Genomic DNA, 16,421 nt, shown 5'->3' on the forward strand with positions numbered 1-16,421 from the left:
GCACCAGTAATTTCCATTTCCCTCCCTCTGGAATCTCCTCCAGTCACATCTTTGATGCTGTCCACCTACAGAACGACACTCTCACCTTCATCTTTGATGGCCTTATTCCCAGAAAATCAATCACCAGCTTCCACCTGTTTCTTTGGTGCAGTTTCAATCTTTGAACTCTCAAGTCAAATTAGCACAAATTTACACATACCTGGTGCACAGCTAGCCTGGTTACCAATTGCCAGATTTGATCAAACTATGTCAAGCTTTACCATACCTTACTCTTCTCAGCCAAAAGCACCAATAGCACTCCAAGATCATTCTTGAGGACCTCCTCCTCAACAATTAATCAGTACCTCAAACTCTATCTCTTGCTTCCTTCACTATTACCTCCTATTCCAAGTTTGTGAATTATTCTTCATATCTCTATGATCAATCCTTTCCATCGAGCTGCTTCCTGTCCTTGACCACTATCCTTCCCTATTCTGCCAACCACTCCAATCCTAAACTCCTTGCACTTTTCAGTGTCTCCCCATCTACCCCCCGGCCTTTTTCCAGGCTTATCTCTTCTGTAAGGCTCACCTCCTGATTCCTTCATTCCTTCCTCACTCAACATCAATTATCCCTCCCTACTCTCTGAACTGTCTCTCCACACCCCTCCTCCTCCTTGTTCCTCTCTTCTTCTTTGAAAAGTGGCTCAATCTTTTTTGATCTGATTTTCAGTCACCTCTCTGAACATTTCTTTCACGACTTGGCATCTGTTTTTCTTATTGTATCGTTGCAAAGCACCTTGGGATATCTTGTATATTAACGCTGTCATATAAATGCTGTTCTTGATGTGCCCTTCCAATGGAATATGTCATAGAAACATAACATTTTTTCAAACGGTTTTATCTTCCTTTCAATATTAGACATATGTGCCCTAATCTTTATAGGGGCAGATTTCTATCTGGGGAGGTGAGGAGTTGTTGTCAGGAAACTCATGTTCACCCGAAAGTTCTGAGTATGTATGTTTTTTTCAAAAGAATCACTAACCAGAAACCAGCCTAATTGACAGGCTTGGCTCCTTGTTGGGTGGGGAACACTGCAGAAGAGACTGCAGTCCAGAGGGAGGTAGATTTCCTGCTGGTGGAGTGGACGTCGTGGGGTGGAGATGGAGATCAGATTGCGGGGGGGGTGGGGGGAAATTCCAATTGCACATGGTTGGTGGCGTAGATGGGTGGTGAGATCCAACGACATGAAGGGAAAAGTGGGAAATCCAGCCACATGATCCAGGGTCAATAAGAGGTGCACAGTCAGTGAGGGGAGTCTTCAGCCTGAGTGAGACAGACAGACTGAATGAGTATATCTTGGAATTTGGTTCAAAGTGGGAATTCGGTGCATATGGGGAAAGAGGTGCTTTAGGTGAGGTTTACTGCAAGGAGTAAAGTGTGCTAAGTGGGGAGCTCAGTGAAGGGTGGGGAGGAGGTACTTTTTTTCTTCTATTCTTTTTGAGCCTCCAGTATTTGATTTCCACTTTGGTGCAGCAGCAGGAGCAGGTAAACCAGTAACTTGTATTATTATTTTTATCAGTATTGTAAATATTGTATTGTTTTAGCAGTATTGTAAAGTTTACTGGCAGTGCTTAAACCTACTGGGGGCCGTTGACTTTATTAATTACAATTAATTAGCAATTATTAATTAACACATATTGAAGATGGCAGAGCAGGTGATGTGCTGCAATTTCAAGATGTGGGAGCTTCTAGATACCAGTGTGATCCAGGGCAAACACATCTGGAGTAAGTGTTTGCAGCTGCAGGAACTTCAACTCCGAGTTATTGAGCTGGAGGCCGAGCTCCAGACACTGCAGCATATCAGGGAGGGGGAAAGTTACCTGGGCACTTTATTCCAGGGGGCGGTCACATTCCTTAGAGTGGAATCTTCTGATTTGGTCAGTGGTCAAGGACAAGAGGGTGTGACTGCAAGTGAGGCAGGTAAGGGGACCCAGAGGGCAGGAGTGCAAGAGCCTCAGCCTTTGCAATTGTCCAACAGTTTGAGGTGTTTTCAGCTTGTTTGGATGAGAGCCGGGGCTGCAGGGTGGATAAGCTAACTGGCCATGGCACCATGGTACAGGAAGCCATTCAAGCAGGGGGAGTTACAAGGAATGTAATGATAGTAGGGGACAGTATAGTCAGAGGGATTGACACCGTTCTCTGCAGCAAAAAGCGTGAGTCCAGGCGGCTGCATTGCCTGCCCATTGCCAGGGTTCGGGACATCTGCTCGGAGCTGGAGAGGAACTTGCAGTGGGAGGGGGAGGACCCAGTCATCATGGTCCATGTTGGTACCAATGACATAGGCAGGACAAAGAAGGATGTTCTGCATATGAGGATTTTGGCACCAAATTAAGAAGCAGAACCTCAAAGGTCATATTCTCTGAATTATTACCTGAGCCACGTACAAATTGCCATAGAACAAATCAGATTAGGGAGATGAATGCATGGCTCAAAGCCTGGTGTAGGGGAAGTGGGTTCCGGTTTGTGGAGCCCCACACCAATGCTGGGGAAAGTGAGATCTGTACCGTCGGGATGGTCTACACCTGAACCATGCTGGGACTGGTGTTCTGGTGAGCCACTAGGGAAGTAGAGAGGGTTTTAAACCAAGTAAAGGGGTCGAAGGTACAAATTTGGGAAGATGTGGAAAATGAAAGAGTGGAGACAAGGCAGGAAATGAAAAACAGACCGTGACAGGAAGGGATAGAGAGTACAAATCTTACAGTAATTCAACAGATGAGTCTAGAGGTTATAAAAAGGATAAAACTAAAGGCTCTGCATCTGAATGCACAAAGTTCAAAACAAAACAGATGAACTGAGATCACACATAGAAATAAATAAGTAGGATTTGATAGCCATTACAGAGACATGGCTGCAGAAGGACATGGATTGGGACCTGAATATTAAAGGGTATAGGACATTTAGGAAGGACAGGAAGCAAGGAAAAGGTGGAGGGTTGGCTCTATTAGTTAATGATGGTATTAGCACAATAGAGAAGGATGACCTAAGTTCAGAAAACCAAGATGTGGAAATGGTTTGGGTAGAGTTGAGAAAAGGTAAAGGCAAGAAGTCACTTGTGGGAGTCGTGTACAGGCCCCTTAATAGTAACCACATGGTAGGATGAAGCATAAAGGAAGAAATAATGGGAGCTTGCCAGAAAGGCAAGGCGATAATCATGGGAGATTTTAATCTACATATGGACTGGAAAAATCAGATGGGCAAATGTAGCCTAGATGAAGAATTCATAGAATATTTCCGGGATACTTTCTTAGAAAAGCATGTTCTGGAGCCAAACAGAGAGTAGGCTATATTAGACTTGGTATTGTGCAACGAGATGGGATTAATTAATGACCTCATTGTGAAGGCACCCCCAGGTAGCAAACAGCATAATATGATTGAATTTTACATTCAGTTTGAGGGAGTCCAAGACTATAGCCTGAATCTTGCACTTGTCGGGCGCACACAATGGGCAGGCCCGGAAGCGAATGCGAAATGGACATCCAGCCGCGATCGGCCCCCAAACGCAATTTCACCCTGGCCAATAAATGGGCAGCCAGCGTGAAACGCACACTGAGAAAGGCTCAGCGCTGCCGGGGAGCAGCGGGAAGAGGGAGGGTGCCGAGAAAAGTGAGGATGCGGGTGGGCGCTTCTAACAAGCTCCCTGAAAGCAGACAGCTGCTGCGGAGCCACCTCAGGGAGCTGCAGACCTGCACAGATTAAATGAGAAGAAAAAAATGCAGCAAACCGTGTCTATACAGCACATTCAAGCACCTGAAAGCAGAACTCAAAAACCCTCAGTCACCAGACATCTTTTATTATTATATTTCATCCTGGACATTTCATCCCGCCCTGGATCAAGGTTGTAGAAAAAACGTGAAGCCCGCCAAGCCAATTGGCCCACCCGCCTACCATAAAAGTGGGTGGGTAACATAAAATCGCAGTCAATAAGCTTTTTAATGACCTCAATTAGCCCTTTAATTGTTGGTGGGCGTGGCTCCAACTCTCGTACGCACCTGCCGACCTCAATATTGCATGCATGTGCGGTGACATCGGGATGCACACCCAATGTCATTTCATGCAATTTTACACGCGTTCAGGACAGGCGTGTGCCCGACCTTCGAACACAAAATTCAGGCCTATGTTTTTAAACTTAGATAAGAGCAATTATGGGGGCATGAAAGCAGAGCTGGCTAAAATGAATTGGCAAATTAGGTTAAGGGATAGGTCAATTGAGATGCAGTGGCAAACATTTAAGTGGATGTTTCAGAATACACCGAATAGATACACTCCAACGAGTAAGAAAAAGTCCAAGGAACGGACACATCATCCGTGGTTAACTAGAAAGGTTAAAGATAGTATCAAACTTAAAGAAAAATACATAACTTTGCAAAGTAGGTGGAAGGTCAGAAGATTGGAGAGAATATAAAGAATAGCAAAGGATGACGAAAAGTCGAATAAGGAGAGAAAATTAGAGTATGACAGAAAGCTAGTCAGAAGTATAAAAACAGATAGTAAGAGTTTCTATAAATATTTTAAAAAGACATGAGTTAACAAAGTGAGCATTGGTCCAATAGAAAGTGAGTCTGGAGAATTGATAATGGTAAACAAGGAAATGGCAGATGAATTGAACAGGTATTTTGCATCAGTCTTCACTATAAAGGATACAAGTAACATGCCAGAAGCAGCTATAAATCAGGAAATGGAAGGTAGGGAGGAACTCAGGAAAATTACAATCACCAGAGAGGAGGTACTGCAGGCTGACAAGTGCCCAGGTCCTGATGGACTTCATCCCAGGGTCTTATCAGAAGTGGCCAGTGAGATAGTTGATGCATTAGTTTTAATTTTCTCAAATTCCCTACATTCGGGGAAGATCCCATTTGATTGGGAGATAAGAACATAAAAGCATAAGAAATAGGAGCAGGAGTAGACCATTCGGCCCCTTGAGCCTGCTCCACCATTCAATAAGATCATGGCTGATCTGCTTGTGTTTCGAATTCCACATTCCCATCTAACCCTGATAACATTTGGTTCCCTTGCCTAAGAAGAATCTATCTACCTCTGCCTTAAAAATATTCAATGACCCTGCCTCCACCACCTTCTGAGGCAGAGAGTTCCAAAGTTGCACAACCCTCTGAGAGAAAAAATTTCTCCTCATCTCTGTCCTAAAAGGGTGACCCCTAATTTTAGAACAGTGCCCCCTAGTTCTGGACTCACCCAGAAGAGGAAATATCCTTTCCATGTCCACCTTGTCAAAGCTATCAGGATCTTGTATACTTCGATTAAATCACCCTCACTCTTCTAAACTCCAGGGGAAACAAGCCCAGTCTGTCCAACCTTTCCTCATAAGACAACCCACTCATTCCAGGTATCAATCTAGTAAACCTCCTCTGAACCACCTCCAACATATTTACATCCTTAAATAAGGTGACCAACACTGCACACAGTATTCGAGGCATGGTCTTACCAATGCACTGTATAACTGAAGCATAACATACTTACTTTTATGTTCAATTCCTCTCTTAATAAGGGATAGCATTCCATTAGCCTTCTTAATTACTTTCTGTACCTGCACACTAACTTTTTGTCACTCGTGTACTAGAACACCTAGATCCCTCTGCACCTCAGAATAAGGCAGACGGTCTCCATTTAAGTAATACTCTGCTTTTTGTCCTTCCTGCCAAAGTGGATAACTTCACATTTTCCCACATTAAACTCAATTTGCCATATCTTTGCCCACTCACTCAACCTATCTATAACCATCTGCAACCTCCTCATGTCCTCTTCACAATATACTTTCCAACCTATCTTTGTGTCATCTGCAAATTTAACGACCATGTCTTCACTCCCCTCATCTAAGCCATTGATGTAAATCATAAAAAGTTGAGGCCCAGCACAGACCCCTGTGGGACTCCACTTGTCATATCCTGCCAATCTGAAAAAGACTTATTTATGCATACCCACTGCTTTCTGCCAGCCAGCCAATCTTCTATTAATTCTATTATATTACCCCCTACACAAGGCGCTTTTATTTTCCATAAGATAGCAAACGTAACTCCATTATTCAAAAAGGGAGGGAGACAAAAAGCGGAAAACTACAGGCCAATTAGCTTAACATTTGTCATAGGGAAAAAGTTAAAAGTTATTATTAAAGAAGCTATAGCAGGACATTTGGATAAGTTCAAGTAAATCAGTCAGAGTCAACATGGTTTTTTGAAAGGGAAATCATGTTGAACCAACTTATTGGAGTTCTTTGAGGAAGTAACATGTGCTGTGAATAAAGGGGAACCAGTGGATGGACTGTACTTGGATTTCCAGAAGGCATTTGATAAAGTGCCACATCAAAGATTATTACAGAAAATAAAAGCTCATGGTAAAGGGGGTAACATATTAGCAAAAGTATAAGGTTGGCTGGCTAACAGGAAGCAGAGAGTAGGCATAAACGGGTCTTTTTCAGGTTGGCAGGTTTTACGAGTGGCGTGCTACAGGGATCAGTGCTGGATCTCAACTGCTTACAATTTATATAAATGACTTGGATGAAGGGATGGATGGGATGGTTGCCAAATTTGCTGATGGCACAAAGATATGTAGAAAAGTAAGTTGTGAAGAGGACATTAGGAGGCTACAAAAATATATAGATAGGTTAAGTGAGTAGGCAAAGATCTGGCAAATGGAGTATAATGTGGGAAAGTGTGAAATTGTCCATTTTGGCAGGAAGAATAAAAGAGAAGCATATTATCTGAATGGTGAGAGATTGCAGAGCTCTGAGGTGCAGAGGAATCTGGGTGTCCTAGTGCATGAATCACAAAAGGCTAGTATGCAAGTAGAGCAAGTAATAAGGGAAGCTAATAGAATGTTATAATTTATTGCGAGGGGAATTGAATACAAAAGTAGGGAGGTTATGCTTCTGATGAAGAGTCATACGGACTCGAAACATTAATTGTGTTCCTCTCCGCAGATTCTGTCAGACCTGCTGAGTTTTTCCAGCTATTTTTGTTATCGTTTCTGATTTCCAGCATCCACAGTATTTTGCTTTTAGGTTATGCTTCAGTTGTACAGACCACTAATGAGACCACATCTGGAGTAGTGTATACAGTATTGGTCACCTTATTTAAGGAAGAATGTAAATGCATTAGAAGCAGTTTAGAGAAGGTTTACCAGATTAATACCTGAAATGAGTGGGTTGTCTTAAGAGGAAAGGTTGCACAGCCTAGGTTGTATCCACTGGAGTTTAGAAGAGTAGGAGGCAATTTGATTGTAACATAGAAGATCCTGAGGGGCCTTGTCAGGGTGGGTGTGGAGGGAATGTTTCCTCTTGTGGGAAAGTCTAGAACTAGGGGTCACTGTTTAAAAATAAGGGGTCATCCATTTAAAACGAAGATGAGGTGAAATTTTGTCTCAGAGAGTCATGGAACTCTCTTCTTAAAAAGGCGGTGGAAGCAGTGCCTTTGAATATTTTTAAGACAGAGGTGAATAGATTCTCGGTAAGCAAGGAGGCGATAGGTTATCGGGGGTCAGCGGGATGCAGATTTGAGGTTACTATTAGATCAGCCATGATCTTATTAAATGCCAGAGCAAGCTCAAGGGGCCGAATGGCCTACTCCTGCTCCTTGTTTGTATGTTCGTATCTGAGGCATGCAGCCTCATTATAATATTTAAATGAACAACCCACCTTCTGGGAGTAGGTTGGTTGCCCACCCCCTCATCCTCATCCTGCTAAAACTGAAAGTGGGCAGGTTTGAGCCCACCTGGGTTTGGGTTTAAGATTGTTTTAAGTTTTACCCAACGCAGACCCACCCTTTTTTAGGGGTCAAAATTACCCCATGGTGCAAATTTAAACAGTCAGTCGAATCATCAAGAAAGTTTTAAAAGTGAAATAACAAGTAATTAGCCATTTCATTCTTGTCATTGGAGAAAGATTCAAGAGGGACATGTTCCAGCCCTTAACAAAGCTTAAGTAACAAGGAAATTGGAAATTGCTAAAAAAAAGAAACATGCTATTGAAGCTTTTGTCTTGCAATCATCAGGACAGATTCGCAAGAAAACCAAATCTAAAGGGAACAACAATTTATACTACATAAGAAGAGGGTACTGATTGGTTGGAAAGAGGAGCCTGATTGCTAGAGGCATTGCCATGGAGGATACGCCAGGGAACAGTTAAATGCCAAGCTTTTGTTTAAATTCAAACCTGGCAGGTTGACTCTCACTGGTCAAGGTACTTTGCCATGGGGAATGAACCAGGGAATGGCTGTCCCCCAAGATTTGCTTAGTTGAAAAAGGTACAATGCGAGGACGAGGACATACTCCGTCTGTTTGCAAAGGACAAGGCCCTTGGTGTGAATATATGTAGCTTCTAGCACACAGTTTCTTTAGTTCTGCTGCTTGCATTTTCTTGATTTTTAAAATATATTTTGATTCAGTGGCAAGTATTGATCACATTCTCTGAGGTAACAGCAAAATGATGGAGCTGACATATCTTTATAGAGCTGTGGCTATAAGAGATGTTTAGAATGGAAGAAATGAGACGAGGCTCATCTAGAGTATAAACATTGGCATTAGCCAGTTGAGCTGAATGGATCTGTGCTGTATATGCTATGTAGTTCTGTATAAGCAGGAACTTTGCAGGTAAATTCAGCCAACGTGTTTTGTTCGTGGCTTGTTAGATACTTTGCCACAAGTTATTTCATCAAAAAGAAAATTCTCAAATGAACAGAAAAGAAAATCATTTGATTGTTAATTGTAATTTTTAATCTGGGGCTTTGACAGGAGACCAATAGCAAGGTGCAAGAGTAAAAGCCAACACATTTCAACTTTAAGCCAATTATTGGCAATGAAGATCAGCTGTATAATCTTGTATCCATTTTAATGCAATTCGAAATGGCTTACTATAGGAGCACAGAACAAGAAGGCACTTCTGCAATTCATCAAATGTCATATAAACTAATCCACCATCCTCAACACCACCTATCAATTGCCATTGTCTGGCAATGAACTGCTGGGCATTTTTCATTCCTTACCTGTTTTACTAGTAGATTTTCTGCCTCATTTTCGGCCCCTTCAGGCACTGTGGAACATATGGTATGTCTTTCCCTTGGGATTGATGATGTCTGGGCATAAAGAAACAGTAATTATTGTTACATTTTGTTTAAGAGAGGTTCAGTGTTCTTTCCTTTGTGTTTTAAATGCCCAGTCATTAATAGCGCATAAATGGAAATAATTTGAGTATGAAAACTTGCTGCACGCCTGATTTCAGTGACACGGAAATCACTTACATTTATGTCTCACTCATAAGTTTGCTGACCATTTCCCGAATTATTTCTCGCATCAATAGCTGTTTCACCACCAACAGGAACTGCTCCCTTTCGATGCCATAATATCTTCACCACTGTGCAATACTTTGGCAATTATTTTCTACATATTTAGAATCACACTTCCAAATTCACTCATGAAAACTTTTCAATGGGTTTGTTTGAATAAAAAGACCAAAATGAAGGTTGAAGCACATGCAGGTAGATTTTATAGGCATAAAATAGGCACAAAAGTTTCCAATTTGGTGGACCAAATTCCTGCATTTCAAAATTGGGCCCAAATTTGGTCAGGCCATTTTTCAGATGCCCATGGTAGCCGCCTAAGACAGACATTAGGGCCTGAATGTTTCCCTCATCAGACTCAGGCGATCGACGGGCCCGGGAGCGGTCAGGAAACGGGCCCCCGACCGCGATCGTCCCCCAACCGTGATTTCACACTGGCTGGCCAGTTAACAGCCAGCCAGCATGAAACGTGCCCTGAAAAGCTCAGCACTACCGGGGTGGAGGCCAGAAGAGGGTAGGCGATGATGTCACCGCGGGCGCGGGTGAGCACTTCAAGAGAGCCCCCTGAAGGCACACAGCTGCCTCACGGAGGTGCAGACCTGCAAATAATGAAATGAACCACCAAGAAGCTGCTAAAAATGGCCATGCAGCACAATCAAGCACCTGAAAGCATACCTCAAAAATACCATCCCCAGATATTTCTTTTTATTTTATTTCCTAATGGAGATTTCATCCCGTCCTTGGATGAGGTTTCATCAAAAATGTAAAGGCCACCTGGCCGATTGACCTGTCTGCCAACCGTAAGGTTGAACGGGCCACGAAAAATTGCATTAGTTGCGCTGTTAATGGGCTTAATTGCCCGCTTATTTATCGGCAGGGGTGCTTCCAACTTTTGCACACATCCGCCAAGCGAAATAACATGCGAGTGCGCAATGATGTCAGGACGCTCGCTCGACATCATCTTGTGCGATTTTATGCCAGATCAGGTCGGGCGTGTGCCCACCCGTGAGGTGTAAAATTCTACCCTAGGTCTTTTACATTACCAATGGCGGGGCTTAATACAGATTGTAAGCACCTCTCGTGAAACTGGACAGCTATGAAAAGGGAGTTCTGAGCCACTGTAAGTTTCTTTCCCCAATTACAGAAACTTTCTTGTAGAGGCAAGGTGAGCAGGAATGTTCCCTTGATTTCACAGTCAACATGACGCCCCCCACCCCCACCCCTCACACCCGCTCCCCCCACCCCACCCCCCGCCCCCCCCCCCCCCCCCCCCCACCCTCCCATGCCCCCCAAGCCCCCTTGTAAAATTCACCTCATCTCCAGGGAGACACTTTTGCCTCATCCTGCTGTTCAAATGCACAGGCTGCCTGTGGTGGTACATTAGACACAGGCAGTTTACACATTAAATGTTAATGAGACCCAATTAGCCTTGGGCCTCTGAGTTGGAGTGAGCACTGGCTGCAAAGAACATAGTCTGTGCCCAAAAGAATTCCTAGCTCATCAACTTCTGTTACGAAACTGCCGCTAGAAAATCAGGCTAATTACAACACAAATATAGATTTTGCCAAATTTTCGTAAATTTATGTCACAAAAAGTAATGCACTGGCATTACTCTATTAACATTAATGAATAGAAAAAGTTAAATCTGGATGAATTTGTCCATCATGTGCAATGCATAAGGAACTTTGGTAATCTGCTTTGCCTGGCATTTCAGTTTGTAAAGCTGGTTTAATGTGACAAACGTAAATATAACCAGTTCACGAAAACATTTTAAATGTCAAATATGTTAAAGTTGCCAGTCAATGTAGCTGGAGACACTCCAGAACTGAATAGTGAAGGTCAACAGTTATTGGAATGGCTCCCAACAATATAATTTTAACTCCCTAAATCAGGCAAAAAATCCAAAGTTTCTTTTTATAAATATAGCACAGCAAAGCTCCTTGGGCTCCAACAGAAAATCCCATCATAATACAAATGCATTAAGTCTGAAATTTATATTTTCAGAAACAATGTTTGCAAAATATAAATCCCACACACTGCTGTCTAAATACTTTGGCATTTGTCTGTAATATTTTTGCCTTTAATACCTTATAAGCCATGGTATTAGGGAATTTTATTATTCTAACAAGAATTTGAGAGCAATGACAACAGCAACATGCATATTTATAGTGACTTTAATGTATTGTCTGAAAATGCTTCATGCAGATGAAAGTAACTGGATAAAAGCAAAACCCTGCAGATGCTGGAAATCTGAAATAAAAACAGAAGATGCAAGAAAAACTCAGGAGGTCTGGCAGCATCTGTGGCGACAGAAAGAGTTAACGTTTCGAGTCCATATGACTTCTTCTAGATACTGGATGAGATGAGAAAAGGGTTGGGGTAACTGAAGGCATGATCAAAGACTTTGAAGAGGATTTTTAAGTAGTGGAGTAGTAGTGTAGAGAGGGCAAAGCATTCTAGCAGCACCATGCTGAGCATACCGACGGCTTTGGAGCCCCAGGTGGAGTGGAAAATAAAAAGAGATGTGAGAGTGAGAAAGCTAAATGATGGCCAGAAAGCAGGGACAGAAGGCTGGATTTTCAATCGGGATTGGGAACTGAAAATGGGGGCTAGTTCTGGGTCCCGACCCCGCAAGGCCTGTTTTTGACACACTCACCACAATCTTTAAGGATCCAGCTAACTAAAGGCCAGAGAGCAGACTCACCATCCAATCAGGGAAGGCAGGTGATCTCCCCTTGCTGGAAGGTCAATGGGAGTGTCCTGCAGCACCCAGTGATCAGCAGCACCATTGGCCAAGGTTGTAGCTGCTCATCTGCAGACAGAGACTATGAGGGACAAAGGCAGGTTAAGTTGGTTTTCACTTTTTAAGAAGCCACAGGAACCTGGCCATGATCCTGGGTGGGCAACACCTCCGGGGACTCCGTGTAGCCACAAATGTGGTCCAGGGGGAATGGGTCCCTTGCTTGATCTTTTATGCAATCCCCACTCACCCCCACCCCACCCTGAACCCACCCACTACGCTGGCCTGGATATGGTACAGGTCAATATGGGGTGCCCGCATTGACGAATGCCAGTTCCAGTCCGCATGGGACTGGGGCCTTGATAATAGTGGGGCTCCACAATTTACAATAATTGGCCTTCATTGATGACAGCTTGGGACTGGGATCAGGATCGTGGCAGCAAACCGGCACAGAGGTCAGCTGCACCAACTTGCATGCCCATCCCCTCTGATCCCAACACTAAGCCATTGAAAAAATCTCAGTCACAGACTGAAGGAAGTTACAAGAGCAAAGCCAGAAAGGGATATTCTTGTAGGGTGGCAGAGTTGAACTATTAATGATAGAGTTGATCTGCAGACACTTCTTGGGTGGAAACTTTAAGTTTATTTACAATATACTCAGCAGCAACAACATGTGTGCTTTCAACTCCAACTCCACCTCTACGCTGAGGTAGCTTGAGCTGCTACTCCTATTGGTTACTACAGATCATGTGATCTTGCTTTAACAAGTATTATTTTTAAAAGTACATTACAACTAAATAAAACCATAGTTACTACATTCCTCTCCCTTTAACTCGGCTATACATATTATATTTACAAGTATATATTTTTCAAGACAACATAATATTTACACTGGGTAAGGAATTTACAAGTTCAGTCTTTCAGGTGGTTTCCTGGTATGTGTGGAACGTCGCAGCTCCACAACTTCAGATTCTTTGTCAGGAACCTCCTTTTCCGGAGTTGCCTGAACATCAGGTGCTTCGTGGGCACTTGTAGTTCTGTATCCTCAACTCTTACAGGAACATCAGACATGTCTATCCTGGGTTGAGCATCCTCAACAGGAAACGCAGACCCAGTCATGGTCACTGGTGGAACCAAATCTTGGTGATTTGTCTCTCTTTTCCTTAAATGGTCCACATGTTTACGGATGATCCGGCCTTCCACCTCCACGTGGTAAGATAGCGGTCCAGTCACCACACGTTTCACCCAGTAACTACTTTGGTCCTTCCCCAAAGTTTTTCACATATACTGGTCCTCCCACAATAAATTTCCTCTCGCGACTGTGCCAGTCGTGTCTAGTTTTCTGGCTTCCCTGACTCCTTTACCTGGCCACTCCTATGGGTGTAATGGAGCTATCACTGGCAACTTTTACAGTTGCTGACATTGCACACAGTGTTTTACTAAACTCTCTGTTTCGCCATCCATCCCAGGCCACCATAGTTGGCTGTTTGCTATGGTCTTCATTTGGGAAATTCCTGGTTGGGCACTGTGTAATTCAATAAAAAGTGGCTCCCTTCCCTTTGGAGGAACTATCACTCATGCTCCCCACAATAAGATACCATCCTGGCTGGTTATTTCATGTCTTCTGTTGAAGTATGGTTTCATTTCATCAGATACGGGTCCTGCGATCAACCATGCACTTGTTCTTGTACTTGAGATAGGACTGTGTCCCGACTTGTCCAGTCTCTGATCTGACGAGCACAAGCCGGTGAGGAATCTAAGAAATTTAGCAGTCAAACAAGTTCCTGTGGAAAACAAAAACAGAATTACCTGGAAAAACTCAGCAGGTCTGGCAGCATCGGCGGAGAAGAGAAGAGTTGACGTTTCGAGTCCTCATGACCTGAGGACTCGAAACGTCAACTCTTCTCTTCTCCGCCGATGCTGCCAGACCTGCTGAGTTTTTCCAGGTAATTCTGTTTTTGTTTTGGATTTCCAGCATCCGCAGTAGTTTTTTGTTTTTAAGTTCCTGTGGAACTGGGACGTGCTCATCATTCTCTTGTAAAGGCAAATGACTAAGGGCCAGGCCTATGTACGAAAGTGTATTCATATGCTGCCAGAATTAAAGCCCATTGTTGTATTCTTGCTGAGGCTATGGGTGGTATAGCCTTGTCCTCACTAAACAATCCTAGCAATGGTTTGTGGTCTGAAACCATTGTAAAATGGTGACCTTGTACATACTGATGAAATTTCTTGACACCAAAGATGATGGACAGGCCTTCTTCTTATATCCGCAAGTATCCCTTTTCCACTGTGGTGAGCGTTCTTGAAACTTATTGGCTGTTCCGTGCCGTTGTCCATCCATTGAGAGAGCACTGCTCCCATTCCGTAGAGAAATACGTCACATGTCAGCACCAATTCTTTTGTCTGGTCATAATGCACTAATAGATTGGATGAGTGCAACAATTGTTTCACCTTTATGAAAGCTTCTTTCTGGGGCACCTCCCAAGACCAATATTGGTTATTTTTGAGTAGAGAATGCAGGGGGGCTAGCACTGTAGACAAATTGGGTAGGAATCGCCTATAATAATTGATCATTTTGAGGAATGATTTGAGCTCTGAGGTGTTCTTTGGCGCCGGTGCCTCTCTTATGGCTCTCACTTTCACCTCAACTGGGTGGAGGCTCTGTGAATCTACCCGGTGACCCAAATAGATAACCTCCCTCGCCTGGAACGTGCACTTTTCTTGTTTTAAACACACTCCAGCCTGCAAGAAACGTTTTAAGGCTTCTTCTAAGTTTGCCAAATGTTCCTTTTCAGTGGATCCTGTCACCAATACATCATCTAAATAAACTACAGCCTGGGGCTGTCCCTGCAGCAAGCTTTCCATTGTTCTCTGAAAGATGGCACAAGCAGAGGAGACACCGGAAGGCAATTATGTATATTGGTACAACCCTTTGTGGGTATTAATTGTGACAAAACCCTGGGAGGCATTATCCAATTCTAATTGTTGATAAGCATGACTCATGTCGAGCTTTGTGTACATTGTTCCTCCTGCCAGCTTGGCATACAGGTCTTCGATTTTTGGAATGGGGTGTCTGTCTATCTTACCTACTTTATTAACCGTCAGTTTGTAGCCTCCACAAATTCGGACGCTTTGGTCGTGTTTAAGGACAGGACTACAGATACTGCCCATTCTGAAAACTGAACAGGTTTTATAATGCGCAGTTTCTCTAATCTGTTGAGTTCAATGTCAACTTTTTCTCACAGAGCATAGGGCACCGGTCTCGCCTTCATGAAGTGAGAGTTTGCTTCTGGACCCACATGAATCTAGGCCTGCAGGCCCTGGATTTTCCCCAGTTTGTCCTTGAAGATGGTGGCATATTTTCTAAGTAGCTTTGGTATCCCACTTGCTCTCAACTGGAAAATTTCAGTCCATCCTAATTTAATCTCCTTTAACCAATTTCGCCTCAGGAGGCTTGACCTTCACCTGTTGCCACCAGCAAGCTTAGTTTTGCCAATTGGTTTCCATAATGGACAGTTTCTCTGCTCATGCCTTTTACTTGAATGTCTTCACCTGTTTATGTTTTTTAGCTTGGCAGCCGTTCCTTCCAAACTTAATTGATGTTCACTATTATTCAAATATTTGAAGGTATGTTCCCCAATTTCTGTAGTGGAAGCTCCCATGTCCACTTCCATTCTGACAGGTTTGCCATTTACTTTCACTGTGACAAATATTGATTCTGTCTTTCCAACTTTCAGATTAAACAATGAGTAAATGTTTGAATTTGTTGTTTCAGGCTCTTTTACATTGTAGATTTCATTGGGCTTCTTCTTTTGTTTCCAAGTCTGCTTGAATCTATCCTTACACTGCCTCATCATTTTTCCATTTCTGTGACAATAATAGCATTTAATTTTTTTAAACTGCCAATCGCTAAAAGACTGAATATTTCCAATTCTATTAAAATTATCCTTCGATTTCGCTGCTAAGTTATTTTTCTTTATTCTTCGGCTAGCCGCTTCTCGGCAGAGTCTCGCTTTTTCGCGTCTCTTTCGGCTGATGATTCCTGCCATTTTGCACACACTGTATTGCTTTTGAATCTCTTACTGCACTTTCCATGGCCAGCACTATCTCTAGTGCCTTCTTGAAATCCAGATTCACTTCAGGCAATAATCTTTTCTGAATAGTGTCCTTTTTCACACCACACACTAAACGATCTCTGAGCCTGTCGTTCAGAGTCGAACCGAACTCACAATGTTCCGTTAGCTACTTCAAATTTGCCACGTAACATTCAATTGTCTCGCCTGGGGCACTATTTCACGAATTAAACCTGAACATCTGCATCGTGACTAAGGGCTTGGGTTGAAAATGACCCTACAA

At 43.1% G+C, this 16,421-nt stretch overlaps 1 protein-coding gene across 8 annotated transcripts in view; it reads right to left on the reverse strand.

The window, feature by feature from the left end:
* Nucleotides 1-16,421, reverse strand: part of dock10 (dedicator of cytokinesis 10) — a 370,245-nt gene that overhangs the window by 198,409 nt on the left and 155,415 nt on the right. For all 8 annotated transcript variants that reach the window (XM_078563739.1, XM_078563738.1, XM_078563737.1 and 5 more), the window contains exon 3: nt 9,032-9,121. In XM_078563739.1, the coding sequence (XP_078419865.1) occupies nt 9,032-9,121 (90 nt within the window). The remainder of the gene's footprint in view (nt 1-9,031; nt 9,122-16,421) is intronic.

This window comes from Cetorhinus maximus, chromosome 19 (genome assembly GCF_964194155.1).
Source record: "Cetorhinus maximus chromosome 19, sCetMax3.hap1.1, whole genome shotgun sequence".
Classification (NCBI taxonomy): domain Eukaryota; kingdom Metazoa; phylum Chordata; class Chondrichthyes; order Lamniformes; family Cetorhinidae; genus Cetorhinus; species Cetorhinus maximus.